Below are 18,194 nucleotides of genomic sequence, written 5' to 3'. Positions count from 1 at the left end.
GTTTTCTCATTTTGCTGAACTTTCTGCAAAGTGCATTCTGTGTTGCATGGAAGGTCTGTTTATGGTCTGTACCATTCATGACTGATCATAGGAGTGCACCATTAGCGTGTTTGTTTGCAAAACATTGTCAGTTATTTTAAACATGTATTTACACATATATAATTTTAATTTTAGTGTACATAAAATATTTTAAACGGACCGTAATCTCTCTTGTAGACCACTGAGCAATCCATAAGACCAAAACAGCGCACAGTGGTACAGTCCGGGCTGTAGCGACAAGCAGGGCAGCTCGATTCCAGAAACTGTGGAGTCGACTCGGATTCATATGTCAGTCGATTCCGCGGCGCCCAATATATATATATATATATATTTTCGATTTTCCAACAAATATTCTCAGAGTGTAGGTTTTGTTGTATGGAGGGGGGCATGTGGAAGATGGGGTCAACTTGGTCTCAAATTCTGTCGCTTCACTCTTCTGTGTGAAAACTTCGGAGTCGATTCTCCAAAGTTTGCACGGAATCGAAAATTCGACTCCTTCTGAGATTCAGAGCCCTGAGCAAGACCGAGTAATGGCCGATGTGTTTGGACAGTTTAGTTTACTGAGGCTGAGGTAACAGTGACGATTAATTACAAATTTTACCCGAATAAAAATGGCTACAGCGAAAAACGAGGACGAACGAAGAACAGAAGGGGATGTTAAGGGACTGAACGGGCATGTTGAGGTGTCGAGGACGGAGTACTGTAATAAACTGCGGGAGTGGATGTGGAACTACTACTGCGGCTACGCGAGCTGGCAGAGCTGGATGTGCGTGTCGGCGCTACCGTTATCTCCTCCGTGGTTCCCGCCGCAGCCCGGCAGCCAAGCGGCTAACGTTCCTCCTTATCCACCCGCCCCGACATCTGCGGACATCTCTAACTGGTACATTCAGCTCACCAGTCCGCCTCACATGAACGCCACAGCGACTCCTCAGGCCGGGAATTCACCAACATCCACACCCCCGGCGGCGGCTGCTAGTCCGGCGCAGGCGAATGGAAACCCGCCTCAGCAAGCAGGTACATTAGCGCGTTAGCTTGATGCTAGTTAGCGTTAGCTAACAACCTAGTGGCTAAAGCAGGAAGCTGGTGTTCAGATGCTTCACTGAAACATAGCAATTTCAGCTTGACTTAAGTTTTAAAAACTTTAGATTTTACGATGGCATTAATTCAGTATATAAATTAATATAAAGAGAGTAACATTGTTACTTCATTTAAAGTTCACTGAGGACGTTATTCCACGAAAATTGCATTAGAATGTGGAAAAAGCAAATAGCAAAAAAATAACTGTTTAGATACATACAGATGAAACAAGGTTCCACTATCAGCGGGTAACTGAATGGCATTGTGGGTAATGTAGGGCACCATAAGCTAAAGTGAAAATAGAACTACACATGAGTGAAAGAAGTTCAAACTAAAAATGTCAACTCAGAATTTCAATGAAAATACACACTAGTTTTAAAGATAAGAGATGCAGGTTGTTTCCTTTAAGTATGAGCTCTGTCCAAATCAAGTTTCATTCATTCATGTCTTTTTTAATCTGTTGTAGGTAGAGAGTACACCATTCCCTCACCTTTACACAGATTTCTAGCTGAAATGGTGGATTTCTTCATCCTCTTCTGCGTTAAAGCGACTATAGTTTTGTGGATAATGCACCTAAGTGGAATGAAGTAAGTCTGAATACAGTGACATGCTGAAGACCGGTGACACTGATGCACAAATGATCTTCACTTTGTTATAATCATGTGAAAGTCTGTCCATTTGAGTGAGTTTGAGTTGGATGCTCTCCGCCCACCACAGGGACATTTCTAAGGTCATCATGCAGTTTGTAGTGGAGGAGATCGATGAGAACACGTCTCTGGAGGACCTGCAGAAGATGATGGTGGTGGCTCTGGTGTACAGGGTATTGGTTTGTTTCTATGAGGTCAGTAAAAGGATTGTTTTCTCTCTCATTCAAAGGCATTTTCAGCTGCCCTGCTGTTGTGAATAGCGCTGAAGAGTGAGGTTTCAGAAGTAAAAACCATTGAGAATTTGATGTTTAACAGAACTTTTAATCTGATACAAGCCATACGTCAGTATTTCAGCTATTTTCAAAAAATAGCATTTCACTGCCAAAGTGAAACCCACTCATCAGATATATGGCCTGTGAAATGATCATCTTGCATAGTGGGAGTGGTCTGCCATTGTTATTGAAGAGATCTCACCTTATGGACAGAAATCATGTAGGAATACTCCGAGATACGAATAATATTCTAAGATTAGCTTGGTGCAAATACAACAGTGTTGGCAGAAGCAGGATAAATGTGGAGCAACTGATTGACAAAAATTTGCAGTGCATTCTGGGAACAGTAATTCTTTCTCGTTTAAAAGACATTAAGTACCCTTGCCTTTTTTTTCCCCCTCAATTTTTTTTTTTCAGGTCATGATTCCATGATGCTCAACAATTTAAAAAAATAAAAAAGAATTTTCTGAAATGTTTATAATGAATGGAAAGTTTACTTGCAGGACATGGCAGTTACTGTTGAGCTCAGTAGACATTAGAGATGCTTTTCCAGTTCATGGAATTTGAATATATTGCAATGTATTTTGAATTTTTGAATATATATTGAATACATTTGTCATCACTCACTGCGTATGTTATTTTTATTATTCTTGTTATTATTTTTTGCCAGTAACACAGTTCGGAGGGAACTGTGTTACACATTTTCATATGATATTAATACAGCTTCCATTGCTGTATGCTCTTACTTGGCATTTCATAATATTAATTATTAATATTATTAGCAGTCAGTTTCAGATCAACTGTGGTGCCTTTGCTCCCTTGCTGGGCTACAGCAAACAATCCTGTATGTGGAACAAAACCAGACCACCTCCAAGTGGAATTCTGCAAAAATATAATGTAGTCTGATATCAAGGCTGAAGAATATATGACAATTCTTGTGCAGTTCACAAAACTACTAATGTTCTATACTGTTTATTCAGATTTTCTTTGTTATATAACATTGGCTTTGTTTTCTTCATGCTCAGTTGATTTCCATCACTTTTAAGTGCGCTTGCAAAAAGGTTTGCTTGCATATTCCTTACCCGAATGCAGACCAAAAGTTTGCTCCTGATTTGGACTCAGCAAACAGACTAATGCGACAGAAACAACAATTTCTGTAGGACAATTAATACACTTTTTATAATTGTATTTGCTAAAGAAAGCTTGCATTTACACTGTGTAATTCTGACTCTGTCTAATATAAAGCTCGTTAAACCAGTATTCTTTCTTTGCACTTGTTTTTTCTTCAGATTATCTGTATTTGGGGAGCCGGAGGTGCCACACCTGGGAAATTCCTGCTCGGATTGCGTGTCGTCACGTGCGATTCTATAGTATTGGTACGACCCAACCGCGTCCTTGTGGTACCAGCATCTAATGTCACCCTATCAGCGTGAGTGACATCCTCAGAAATCCTGCTGAACTGTAGAAAACTTGCCAATACCAATATGTAATTTATCTTTCGCTTGTTTTCTCCCACAGATCCACTGTACGGGCCTTGAATAAGAATCTCTCCATTGCGTTCCTCTTTCCGGTCTTCATCACACTGCTCTTCTTCCAGCACAACAGGACTGTGTATGACATTGTGGCAGGAACCATCGTGGTCCGGCGTAGGGGGGCCAGATGACCAGTTCAGAGAGTGACTGAATGTAAAATAGTATTACTGAAGCCTAAAGGTTCTAGCCATAGAAGGTCAGACCTGTTTTCTGTTTAATTTTAATAAATATATTTAATTTATTTGATTGTATGTTTGTTAGTTGCATTTTAGTTGTTAAACATGTTGCTTGTTAATACACTCCAACCAAAAATCAGAAATTTAACCATTGATGCATCAGTTGTAAAGATGCCTACTCATCTTTTACATGTGCTCATGTACTGGCCTCTAAGAATACTTGGGATTACAGCTGCTTGTAGTTTGGGCTTTGTAGAGTTTCTAGATTTGTAGATTTACAAGCTGCCTTACTAGATTATGTACAGGGAAGTCAGAGATCAGCATGAATTACTTCAGAGAGAGGCACAGCGATACCCAGCCTTACAAGTCTGAGTGCGTACACACGATGAAGAGGTGCGGCATGAGGCAGGACTTAGACTAGCAGGAAAGCTTTTAATAATCAGCACATCTTCTCAAAAGAAACTGAGGACAGGTAACAAAGTACACACTTCGTATGTGTAGTAGGATATAATATTACAAAGCTAAAGTTAGCTTTGAGAGTGACAGGGCAGGTTTCTTTAGAATCTTTTGTGTTGATTTCTCAGGGTAGTTCTGATGGTATCACCACTAAACAGCTGTTTTCACCTGCCATTTTCATGTGTTGAAGATCTGCCTCTAGTAACCACTTGTGTTTTTGTGACTAGGCCAATGCCACAGCTGATTTGTTGCTTTTGTTGATGTGATTTTTAACCCTCGTCTGTTATCCATTAGCCACTTATTGTAAAGTTCTACACATTTTCCTGGGAAACTGTGAAGAACACCTTCAGCTTTTACCTTCTGTATTACATGAGAAGATCTAAAATCAGGGCTGGAAAAATGGTACGTTTATTAGCGAGCCCACCAGGCAAGTAAAAGCTCCAGCGTGCTGCCCAGCCCATGTTTTGGTTTATTAACTGTACTAGCTATAGTCCTTATCCTTTCCACATTGTGTTTGCAACCCTGACACAAAGTCATTGGTGAAAGTTTGGGAGCTGTGGGGTTCTCTCCTTGTATTGCAAGATATTTGAGTTTGGATAGCATCTTTATTTCCTCTCAACATGTTTAACGGCGAGGCGACTGTGTGCAGTAAGCAGAGGTATTATGACATTTTGAGGTACGTTAAATTTTAAACATATGATAGTCAGTAGGAAGTAAGGTTTATTTTCATTCTCTAGGGTGTTGAACCTACTTGCCCACCAAGTGACTACGAAAACTAAAATATCCTGGACAGGAATCTGCTTGTCCTGGGCACCCAGGCTACCGATTCTTCCAAAAAATATATACTGTAGTCTGGTGTTGTTCTTCAGCTGGAAAGATCTTATTCTGGGATGCATTATTTTTCCCACACTATTTTTCTCTTTTCTCTGAATCCTACCTCTGCACTATTACAGGCTAGGAGATCTCACTCATAAGTGCTATACAACTACCAACTGGTTACTCACTGTTGCTCCCAATATTGCAGTGTATCATTGTAATGCTTGAGTAAGTGTAGTGGCTAAATATTGACTGATGCAAACTTGACACCATCTGAAATGGTGTAATCTGCCAAAATGTGTTATTTAATACTGCATGACAAACATTAAAAATAGTAGTTTTATGCTGGAATTCACCTGGAATTCAACTTTAGAACGTTAATCACACACATTGACAATTTTAGTGATATAGGGAAATGTTAAATTGTAACTGATATGTACTGCAAGTTTCACACAAATCGTTCATCTGAGAAGTCTCTTAGTATTCTCCTCTCGCCGCAAGGTTTATTAGCGATATCCAGAGCCGGACTTTACAGACCAGGTGAACACTGCTCTTATCAGTTGCACTGCAGTTAGGGAGTTTGGAAGGAAAAAAAATGTCTGCCCTGTCCAACATTTTTCTCTCACATGCTCCTGTCTGGAATGTTCCACTCTTAAGGCCATCGGTGTCTTGAAGGCAGCATAACCATGATACATGTATATAAGGACTTAAAAATAATGCTCACTGGTGGTTGTCGATTAAACTTATCACAATGCCCAATTTCCCATAATACCGTTGCATTGTTTTGTGTACATTATGTCTGTTTTATGATGACTCAATGAGAGAATTTAAAATTTTATGTAAAAATCTGTGTACAGTTGTGATTTTTTTTGTGTGAGTTTAAACTTCTGTGTTTATTTCAAGCTTGAATATACAGCCTGGCATTATGAGCATATATTCTGACAGTATACTGATCATAAAATGGTGTCTTTTTTGACTGACCACATTGGTTTAAAGACATTTAATTGACTTTTTTGATCCATTTTTTATACAGTATCCATATCAGAATTAGCCTCTCTAACAGGGACAGGGGTGTCACTCAGGCCACATTACACTTAGTTGGACGAAAAAAAAGAAATAGCGTTAGTGACGAATAACACAATCAGCAACTCCGCTTAAATGTGTTTATCAGCACGTCACATTAAGAATGCACAAATGGATAAAAAAAAATAATTTATAAATAAAAGAATGTAGATATTGTGATTGCCTAATTATTCTCCCCTATTACTGTGAAACCCATAAAAAGAAAGAGACATGCTTACAGTGTCAAATTTTTAGCGTGCTAATCAAGAATTACATTATTAGCACATTTTGTCAGGAGCTGAATTTAATGCAATTTTGCTCCCTAGGGGAATAACAGGGAATAACTCTTTTTCACCCCAAACATTCAATTCAATTAGACTATTTTAATTTAGTACACAAACGCTAAATTCATTTGCTGGATCGGATTAGAAGCTTTATCAGGCCACATGTTTGACACCAGCGTTCTTTGGTTGGTCTCTCTGGAGGAACCTTTAAAGATTCTACGTAGAACTCTAACACGAATGGTTTACTTTTCGGAAAAGCTTCCAAGAACACCTTTATGAAGCTAGAACCCTTAACCATCCAACAAACCCTCAAACCAGGAGGTGCTGATTATAAATTAAAGAGGCTGAATGGATTTAGATTTAAGTCCAGTAGAGGGAGGTATTTGCACACAAATGTAAAAAGTGTGACTGTTTGAATTTTAATAGCTTTGGGAGTATAGCATAGTGACAGCCCCAAAACAAGCAGTAAAATAAGTCTTGATTATGTATCATGGCCCATCAGACACAATTACTGATGAATTGTGGTTGTGGTGTAATAAAAAACCCCACAATTCTGTATTTTTGTTCTTATTTTCCCTTCATTTTCCCCTGCCTGGAATTCTCAGTCCTGAAAACATTCTTCATAATCAGATCCTCATGCATCCAATAAAGAAAACAGTCACACATGCACTCGCTCATACATCAGCACAAGCCTGCAAACCATCCTGTGCCATGGGTGCAAACAAATGTTTATCATTACAAACATAGCATTTAACATTAATGTGATGTAATGTTAATTGTGTTAATTGTAATAATAGTTTTTGTGCTGTTATAGGGAATATAATGAATTCTGGGGTAGTAAGGGTAACTCCGCTTCACGTCAGGACACTTTATGCCTTGCAGATTATTTTCCTATAACAGCATACCTTGTCATGTTTTACTTGAATTCCTGCGTGCTTGTGAATGATACTACTTTTTTGCATCATCCAAACACCTACATCCCTAACATGCATTTAAGTACGTCTTTAAAAGGTTTGATCTGTTCAGACAGGTCTAGCATTGTTCAAGGAAGATTCTGATATTTTCTGAGATATGGTTTTTTTTTTTGCTATGAAATGCTGTCAAGCATAGATTTATTGTGTTGACTGGGTTTTATTTATTTAAAAAAAGAAAAGAAAAGAAAGAAAGGTTTTTCTTCTGTTTTTCCAAGTCTCATAACTCTTTCTAAATCAATTTTAAAGTAATGATAGATGCAATTCCTACCTTAACCACATTCACACAGTATTGGGAGTTGTGAAGAGAGCCTTGGTAAGGTATCATTTTGGGATGTTCACTGTTGTAGAAGATCAGTGAGTAAAACCTTGAACCATTTAAATGCTTGGCTCGAACAGCGACATGCTGTTATGCTGAAAACATTACAGTTAAAATACTACAGTTAAAAATCACAATCATACTTTTTAGGTGTACGCCACACACACTTCACCCATATGTCTTCATCTTTATTGTAATTGTACCTGAGCTGCACATCTGGTTTAGCTGCACATCTCGTTACAAGGGATTTCTGGGAAAATCATCCTGATTGCCTTAAGACACTGAGCACAACAGCAGTACAAGCTAAGAACGATTGAACAATTCTGAGAAGTGGAGATGAGAGTAATTTATGTACATCCTCATCCATATTCCAAAGGCTTTGTTTTAAAAAGGTAACATAGCAGAGAAATCTGGGATAAATATGATTGAGTTTAAGTTCATATGGCAAGGACTGTGCAAAATGACAAAACCTTTTATGTTTTTAACAGTATTTGGAATCTGGGTCAAACAATTCTTCTTTTGGGCTGAAAGTGGCCAGTGAACATTTGGTCTCACCAAGGCTGAGTTGTGGCTGTGTTTAGTCAGTTAGCTTTGGATGATTTCATTGCAGACATTCTGTGCCAGATGAAGTAGAAAATATGATCGGGCCATTACTCATTTGTCGTTAACGATAGTGTTCCCAGACGGCAGCCTGAGAAACCATTCACATGGTGAAACTTTTCACTATATACGGCCTTTCTCTTTTGCACATATACTATATGGCCAACAGTTTGAGGACATCTGACCACCACACCCACATGTGGGCCTTGCCTGCTGGAAGCACACAATTGTATAGGATGTGTTTATACTGTAGCATTACAATTTCCCGTCACTGGAACTACGGGGCTCAAACTTGTTCCAGCAGGACAATGCCCCTGTGCACGAAACGAGCTCCATGAAGACATGGTTTGTTAAGGTTGGAGTGGAAGAACTCGAGTGGCCTGCACAGAGCCCTGACCTCAACCCCACTGAATTCCTTTGGGATGAACTGCACCCCAGGCCTCCTCACCCAACATCAGTGCCTGACCTCATTAATGCTCTTGTGGCTGTATGAACACATCCCCACAGCCAGGCCCCAAAATCTAGTGGAAAGCCTTCCCAGAAGAGTGGAGGTTATTATAACAGCAAAGACAGACTACATCTGGAATGGGATGTTCAACAAGAACATGAGTGTGATGGTAAGGTCAAACTTTTGAACGCATAATGTATTTCAACCACAAATAGAGTTATTTAAAAAAATCTGGCTACCCCCAAAAGTGAAAAATTGCATCGTGGGAGAATCACTGATATTTTGACAGCCAGTAATCACAAACTGAACTGATTTGGCTTACTTCACTACAGCACATAGCTGTGCTACACCTTCAACAAGGTGCGACATTCACTGTGTGAGGAAATCACACTTAGTTAGCAATGTTTTAGACATCTTTAGGCAGACTGCCAGTTTTCTGGCTTCTTATCCAACATGATCTTTGCAGGAAGATAGCCTAGACAAGATAAATAAATGTGTTTATGGTTTCTTAAGGTTGAGGTGTCGAAGTATGTTTTAGACAGAAAACCCTGATTTTTCAGCTTTTTTTTTTTTTTGGCTGTTTGCAAGAATTCAGCTACAACGACATCCAACAGGTTTTCCCAGACAGCCAAATGTATGAAGTGGAAATAAATAGCAAAAATATTAAATTTTATGCCAAAACATGGTTGTTTATTTGCAGAATGCACAATTACATGTTCCTAATATACCAGTGGTTTATTCATACCTGCTCTCCAGTTATCATGAACATGCATAATGCATGATTTTTCCCGCTGCAGTGAACTTACTTTACCTAATGTCTGTCCCAGGGGTTCCTAGAATGTGACATATAGGGATGTTACAAAAATAAATGCAAATATTTACCCTCAATATGGAAGATCTCATATGTGTATGTCATGTGAAAAATCACTAACCTTTAAGGAAATGCTCGGAAATTGCCCTCTGTGGAATAGAGTTATTAGCACTACATAGATTGTATTCTGTACGAATGACACCTTATTCAGCCTTATATTGGTTTTGGAATAGCAGCTGTGCCATCAAGAAGAAATTAGTTTTTTTCTGTCACATCTGGCATATCTAAAAAGACGTCATTAAGGTGACTACTGTTTACTGTGGTGTTGTTTCATCTTGTGTGCTAGCAGCTGTGAGTAAGGTGAGAGGGACACTGTAGGTCTAAATAGAAGAAAACACAGCAAGAGGTGTTAGCGAGAAATCCTGTGAAAATAACAAGTCGCTTCTACACAGGAAAGAACCAGCCTGCAATCATCTTCCTACACAATGTGCTAAAGAGAAGAATGAGCTACACACTGATGACTTCTATAAGCAAGATCTGTTTTATATGGAGCACTTTTGTGTTTCAATCTACAATATTAAACTTTTTGGTACTCTTTTGGTACACTTATTTTGGCAGCCTACATGAAATACACTATATAGCCAAAAGTATTTGGACCCCTAACCATCACACATATGAGCTTGCTGGACATGGCATTCCAAAACCATGGGCTTGAATTTTTTTTTTTCCTGTTTGTTTGAAAGCTATTAGCCAGCTAGGTACACCATGCATAGGCATTTCAGGTTAACAGCTGAAGTACTGCAGGACGAAAAAGAATGGCCAGTAATTTAATAATTTTCAGTGGAACTGTTAAAGGTATTTTATTTCCTATGCCTATTAACATTATTATAAGTTAACATATGGCAGGATTTGTTGATGGTAGTGTTACGGGGCTCAGCGTTCGGATGTATAATAGCGTCGTACAAGGCCCGCTTGAACCAAGTGGGGAGACAGGCCACCAAACGGCTCAGGCTACAGTACGAGCGCTTCGAGCGGGGTGCGAACCAGGTAGCCATAGCTCGGACAACATAAAACACTGCAGTGTGACGGGGAAAATAACACAAAATGGCCCTGTCGTCGGCCAAACTTGAAAGAAGTAAATATTTCCATGCAAATATTAAATATATCCAGCCCTGAACCTCAATATTCACTTTTCTGAAACAGAACCCCTCAATATTCACTTCTCTGAAACAGAACCCCTCAATATTCACTTTTCTGAAACAGAACCCCTCAATATTCACTTTTCTGAAACAGAGCCTCTCAATATTCACTTTTCTGAAACAGAACCCCTCAATATTCACTTTTCTGAAACAGAACCCCTCAATATTCACTTTTCTGAAACAGAACCCCTCAATATTCACTTTTCTGAAATAGAACCTCTCAATATTCACTTCTCTGAACCATGAACCAACAGCATTACAGGTAGATTGTGCCTTAAATAATTAAACTACTGATTCTGAATATCATCATTATATATAAGTATAGGCATCCACCCAAATGCATGAGTCTGTTACACTTCTTATTTTAATTGTACAGATCATGCAGTGCACAATCATCATCCCCTTCCAGAAATGACTTAATTACACCACTGGTTTCTCAGTATTCAGCATTCTCCGAAACCACGGAGGTTTGCTTTAAAATCAACTCTAGTGTAATTTTAATCACACTGAATCTTTTACTAACACGTCAGGGGAACATGTTGACATTCCTGTTATTGATATGTCTTGTTTCCATGGTAACCATGACTTAAAGGCCATATGCTACTAGTTGGGTAATATTAGTCATTTCCTTTTTGCTATTTGTTTTTGGTCTCCACAAACACAAATGAAGTCAAGTCTTCAAACCACTGATTTCCCTGTGTTTCTTTTAACCGCCTGCCTGTCCATGAACGTTCTACTTATAGTGCTCTGAAAACTACTCTTACTCTTATCTAGCTCAAAAACAGATTCAGCCTTGCAATTTGCTGAAAGAGTTCTGCGTGAAAGAGCTATGTTCTGCTCGTAATGCTGTTGTACAGCTGAACTGACGGATCCATTTTCAGACACTTTTCTTGTCTTTCTCCGATCTCCACTCTTTACTTTACTACTGTCAGAGTAAAGAGTATTTTTATATGTTCAAAGCCCCAGACAGCTTTGTCAGACTAAGGAAAAGTGCACCAGACATGATGAGAACATTCAAGAAAGTTTGACATTCTCTTTAGAATACTAATGAGTCTTTGGGTATTGGCATGCTCCCTCAGCTGTGCACAAGTACAAGTGTTATACCTCTGTGTACCTGCTAAACCACTATGATAGGCTTGTGATCAGTATTTCTGGCAACCCAACAGAAGGAGGAAAATATCTGAAGATTCTGGCAAGGAGTGGCTGTTGTTGTGTTTCTCTCACACACAAGAAGACATTGTTTTATTTTATAATTGTGCCTCGAGTAAGTCATGTGCAAAAAGCAAGAAGAGAATAGGGGAAGATAAACCCATAGGAGAAGTGAATGAATAAGACAAGCCCTCCTTCTGTTAGAGGAATGATTGAATATTCTCTCTGATCTTTTAATGGCGAATCCAGAGGGTGTAGAGCACACTATAGAAATGTGTTAAAGATTCAGAGAGCGTCCACAACGCTGAGTTACTAAACAGTAACTACTCTTTGATGCATTCAAAGGTGGAAATCCCTATTCTAATGTTAAGATCCCATGTGTTACATTTCATTGTCTAACACAAGTCTACCGAAAGATGTGTTCTCCCAGACGTTTTGGACAAATGACGCATGTTGCTTGGAAAAGGGGCCTGTCAAAGGAGTCTAGATGTTTGATGGCAGTATTTAAAAGCTATTTAACTGGTAAGGATCCATAATTGAATAGTCTTAGGAGTGCAGTGCATGTTAAAACCAGCAGATGGAGGTCACCATTCACATGCCTGAGTGTTGCATTGCTCAGTGATGACACTTAAAATGTCAGATTTCGAAAGGAAAATGTCAGTCCATCCATTAAAGGAGCATTTCAGCTAAATATGAAATGCAGGGTTTTGGAAATTAGGGAAATTTATTGCCAGCAGTTTAGCACTGTACCCATTGACTGTCTAAATCATCACAGTTACCTGAAAAGACATTGTAATGTTTTTTAACAGTTAATTTTGAAAAAAATTACATATAGAAAAATAAAGTTGAACTATATGAATACGAGAATCACTTCATATACAATTCTGCCTTAAAATTTTGAGGCCACAAACCGTTGGCTAAGGCAGAAAGTGTCGTCTCCTCCTCCTACTCCTCCTGTTTTTAGCTCTGCAGTGTCCTTGTGTCAAAATCACTAAAGCAAATCATGTCATGGTTTAAACCTAATGTATGATGATTTAGAAATGTGCGCAATGCTAAACTGGTGGCTTCATTTACCTGATACCAACATTATCCTTTTAGCTCCAGTACAAAGCTAGAGAAGCACACTTCAGACAAACATGTCTTGTCTGATTTACTTCAAGTGGAAAGCTGTAAATCTGAAGTTTGTTTTCTCACCAAATGATCTCTTGAAGATGAGATCACTAAATACAGACACGTTCCAAACATGTCGAGTGTAATGAGATAAACAAGTTTCACTGTGTTATTCCAGCATGTGGACATACTGAATGGACGTCTTCCATGTGACTTCAGGAAACAGCCAGTAACACAGAAGTGACTCAGCACTTGACCCACATGCTGTGTTTAGATAAAGTCCTACATTCTCTCCGTTCCAAGCTCTTTAATAATAAGTTAGAAACAGGATGTGAGGGGTTACTCGGTTGGCTGCAGATGAAAGCAGATGAAGATGATTTTTGTTGAGTGGTGGAATAAGACTAACTTTAGAGCCCTTAAAGAAGAATTGTACATAAGTATGGCACCATTAACTCAGTTGTTTCTCATTGTTGCAAGTTGATTTGATCTTAGTATGTATTTTTTCCCCTTCTTTCCTTAATAAGTAACTTTGTTTGGTAAATGCCGGATTTAAAAAAAAAAACATACTTTTTTTTTTTTTTTTAGAACATAGTTTCACTGTTTTGTTACTAAGCCTAAAACAAAATGAGCAAAAATAGGCATAGACCTACAAGAGTTAATGTGCTAATGTGTAAGAAAAATCTCATCATGAAATGATTATTTGATATTTTTACCAACCTCTAGATGTCACTGTATAATGAGAGAATGGATTAAAAATGGGCCACACAAAGCCTGACAGTATGATATATGAAAATAATACATTTTGTCTTACTGTGTAACATAAAGTGACTATGCATCCACTATTAAATAAGTTTAACGCCTCTGTTTTTCCACAGTGTGCACTTGCACTAGACTCTGTCACGTTGTATGACCCTGAAACCATCTACTATCACTCTTCCTCGTGTCACACAGAACTTGTGTCTGATTGGCTGGCTGGCTCTGTACCTCGTGGCCCTCGCTCTCCCACCAATCAGAATGCTTCTGGGGCACAAACATCTGAAGTAGTAATGATGTGGAATGTGCTGCCTCGGCATGTGCTGTCAGCTGCGGTGTGTAGTACTATCAACTGCCAGCCTGAGGAGAGGAGGGGAAAGAGAGAGAGAGAGAGAGAGAGAGAGAGAGAGGGAGAGAGAGGGTGGGGGATAAAAACAGTGGGACGACTGAGCACTTGATGACAGAGCTGTAGTTGATGTGGTTACTGCAGCCTCAGCTGTGCTCCATTTTCCCCTCATTTAAATAAGCACTCATCTCCCAAGCATGAAACAAATGTTCTGAATGGATGCAAGATCGATTAGACATTAAATGCATATTATTTGCATTGTTCACATGAACACCACATGAAAAACTGAGATGCATTGCATCACTGTCGGAGAATCAATGCTACTGAGATGTTTGGAGGTATCATTTGGATGACTTTGGTTAAGCAAAATGTATTATCCATCCTGGATACTTGCTTCATCCGATTACTAATCTATAATTGGAATCAGCCATCCAAGTGGAGCTTTTTAGTACAGGGTGACTTACATATGAGGTGCTATTTAGCTAGCTAGCTGTAATTTTATCTAACACTAGCACGGACAGTCAAAATATGCCGTTTTTTTAAATGTTATATTTACAACTGACTAGCAAATGGTTTCCTATATTCTCAGTCCTCTAGTTTCTGAATCGGTCAAAATGATGCTATGTTGTTAATGGCTTGCTGGCTCATATTAGCTAGATAAATTAAAAAATTATATATGACTAGTTAACATTACTTATTCTGTAATTTATTGATATTTAATTACATGTAATATATAGCCATATTCAAAGGAATGACACTCAAACATATAAGGTTTTGGATTTAAAAACCTAAATAAAACAGGAAAAATGAGAACTAGGAAGAAGAATCCAAAAATAATCACATGGATAAGCTTAGCATAGAAATGGAAGTCATTTGTTGGCTATTGTAAAAGTGAATTCAAAACAAACTAAATTCTTCCTGTATGTTGTTATTCAAAAATACACCAGGCACTCCTAGTCCTGACTCCTGCATGGACTTTACATTTTTGTTCCTCCATGAAAATTACTTCATGTTTCTGCACTTGTCTGTAAATGATTAACTGTTTGCTAGCTCATGTTAGGTGTATGATGGGCATATAGCTAGCTGGCATTACTCATACTTTTACTGACAGATTGTTGGCTTATATTTAAGGTGCTTACCACCACATACTGTTCATGTTTCTCAATCGACTCCTGATTATGATCATTTACACAATAGGGAGTCAGTCAGTATGACAAACACCGACCTACTTTTGGAGCCTTCTCTGCAGGAGGTGTAGAGCAGGAATATGAAAAGATACAATGATGCCAGCCTTTTTTTCCCCTACAGTACTGAGGCATTTCCTTTAGACTGCGCATGTGGAAATCTCCGCTAATATCCAAGGTCTGCTTTTTTACATAACTGCTCTCTCCATTGGTCACATGTGAGAGAGTCCAATCAAGGACATGTCGGTAATAAGCACTCTTTAACTACTTATGGATGAGACGTGAGCATAGAAGGTAGTGGCGTGTTTGTGTGTGTGTGTGTGTGTGTGTGTGTGTGTGAGCATGTGTTGGTCTCATAGGGTGTCATTTTACGGGAATGAGCTCATCTCCTGTTAATCCTGTTTACATAGCCATTAAACCCCCCTCACTCACTGGAGCTCTATCTGTCTCCCTTGCGGCTTGGCTGGCCTCTCCTTAACTTCATAAGTCCACAACAGGAAGGCGTTTCAGTTGTCCACAATTTCTGACCACCACCAAATCCTCTCAGTGAAGCCTTTATTTCTGTGCTGTAGAGTAGATGCAATCTGTTAGCTGATTCTCCTTTCAGGTTACATCAATCAGAATGTCCAGGATTGAGTTTTCAAAATCTTGCATCTGAAATTACGTTATACAGTTCATGATCAACTGTATCGTGTTGAAATCTTCTGGTTTTCGCAAGCGAAGCTTTGTGTTGGGTCAACTTTGGCAAACATTGACAAGGAAATTTGCATCTTTTACCAACAGCACAACTGCTTTAGCTCTGTTGACCTCTGGTCTTCATATTACAAGGTGTAATATCCACAGTGGAGGGAATGCTAATATTAGCAATGTACAGGCATGCGATTTTGTATATTTATTATATATATATATATATATATATATATATATATATATATATATATATATATATATATATATATATATGCCATTTGGGTGACTGGATAAGATGTGCTTTACAAACTGAGCTGAAATTTGTACAGATTTTTCTTTCCCTGCCAATTCTCACCCACCAGTCAGTTCTCCCTTTTCATATGACTACCAATGTCTTGGTAGGGTAAAGGTACCACAGGCTTCCTCCAAGACACAAACTGCTGTTCATGCTGCATCACACTTGGAGGAAAGCACTGTCTACCCTCTATGAGCTCACAGATGCCTATAACTGGCTAGTCACTATGATTGCCATCCCTCCCACTGAGAGAGCACGGCCATTTTTGCTCCCGGACACAGAAGGGTGTGGCACTGTTGGGATTTAAACTCACAATCTCCTGGCGATGGAGCGAAAACTTTTCTGTTGTGCCAATTGGATACCCTGAAATTTGACATTTGAAATTTTCTTAATTTAATAAGAAATAGTCTAAACACTAACCCCGCCCCTAACAGTAATCTTTTTATGACACTGTGTGAATTTTTTTTTTTTTTTTTTTTTTACTGTTTATGGCTAGCTTGTAAGCACAACCTGGACAAGTTAGCAAGCAAACGTCCTACAGGTTATAAATATATATATATATATATATATATATATATATATTTTTTTTTAACTTAAATTGTTAAATCACAAATGTGAAGCTAAGATAATAAATGTCATTCAGTTTTCTTATTTAAGCTGCAATGTCCAAAATTTTATGTATATAAAAATTATGTATATATGACTTTAAGACCCCTAAATTAATTTAGGAAAGTTATATTGTATTTACAAGGCTTGTGAATTGCTGCACCAAAGTGCTAGGCTTTATTTTTAAAACTTCACATTTCTAGTGTGAGTATGACTTTAAAGAACCAACTGCTTTGGCTACAAAGCTGGGCAGAATTTATGCTGCTGCTATTGACACAGCCCAGCCAGGCAGAATGTGCCCTCGACCTTTGGGCGTGTCGCCCAAGCCAAGGGAGCAGTCTGCAGCATACAGCCCTGGATTAGTGCCCTCTGCAGACATGGCACCTGGTTCACCCAGCCGGAGATATGTACTGTATGCCAGGACGCCTGTGGCTCATATCTCCAAAATAGAGAGGCAAGAGAGTGTGGCTAGATGGGGAGGAATGGTGGGAGGCATATGAGGGCAGGAGAATATCATCAGTGCAGGAAGAGGAACACTGCAGACATCTGATCAGTGCGGTGTCACTGTTTACAGTGTCACATGAGAAGCAGCAACTTGTTAATCATAGCATATAGAGTCTTATTATGGGTATAGATCAGCTTATATATAATTTAGCATATTTTTGGACAACTGGACATGAATATAGTAACAGATGGTTGAAAAACAGTTGAATCTGTGAGCCTGAGAACTGTCAGCATGCTACTAGCCGGATTAAAAATAGCCTAGCAGACACGGATCCATCCAGTGACCACCCAAATAATACATCAAGCACTGGCCAGCCATCTGTGTATGCGTGTGTATGTGTGTTTGTGTGTGCTGTCCAGTCTCTATGACTCTAGTTCTGATAAGTGCTGTAAGTCCTGTGGGAGGAGAAGTAATAAACACAGAGACTTGTCTTGTACATTTTTATCCGTTTCACTGCAGTACTGTAGTATATGAGGAGCCATTAAGGAAAGAGAATGATTCATTTATGATGCACTTTATAAGCAGTAGTTTATTTCTGATTGTTTTTATTGTATACACAATAATAAAACTGAAGTGAGTAGCCACCTTGTTGTAAATTACTATGTGGAATAGACACTTAGTAGAGTGACTCATAAAATAAAACACCATTGAGGCTGATATTCTATGAAATGATTTGAAAGCTTTTGCAGGGTTATAATCTTGTTTGGATCATATAAAATGCTTTAATAGCTTCGGTACAGAGAGAGGGATCAAAAGTGTGGCTCCAAATTCTTCAAATAGGAAACGATGTGGGATTTAATTAATTTGAGCGTCCTAATGGAAAACCTTATCTTTGAGCACCAGAATG

At 38.7% G+C, this 18,194-nt stretch overlaps 1 protein-coding gene across 1 annotated transcript; it reads left to right on the top strand.

Moving 5' to 3' along the window:
• Nucleotides 1-422: 422 nt before the first annotated feature.
• On the top strand, nucleotides 423-5,863 carry fam8a1a (family with sequence similarity 8 member A1a). The gene is made up of 5 exons (XM_026930177.3): nucleotides 423-1,053; nucleotides 1,583-1,703; nucleotides 1,834-1,957; nucleotides 3,325-3,464; nucleotides 3,554-5,863. The coding sequence occupies exons 1-5, from the start codon at nucleotides 651-653 to the stop codon at nucleotides 3,696-3,698; spliced, it is 933 nt and encodes a 310-aa protein (XP_026785978.1). The 5' UTR covers nucleotides 423-650; the 3' UTR covers nucleotides 3,699-5,863.
• The last annotated feature ends 12,331 nt before the right edge of the window (nucleotides 5,864-18,194 follow it).

This window comes from Pangasianodon hypophthalmus, chromosome 23 (genome assembly GCF_027358585.1).
Source record: "Pangasianodon hypophthalmus isolate fPanHyp1 chromosome 23, fPanHyp1.pri, whole genome shotgun sequence".
Classification (NCBI taxonomy): Eukaryota; Metazoa; Chordata; class Actinopteri; order Siluriformes; family Pangasiidae; genus Pangasianodon; species Pangasianodon hypophthalmus.
Note: the sequence above shows the minus strand (reverse complement) of the source record. Positions and strands in the feature narration are given on the sequence as shown.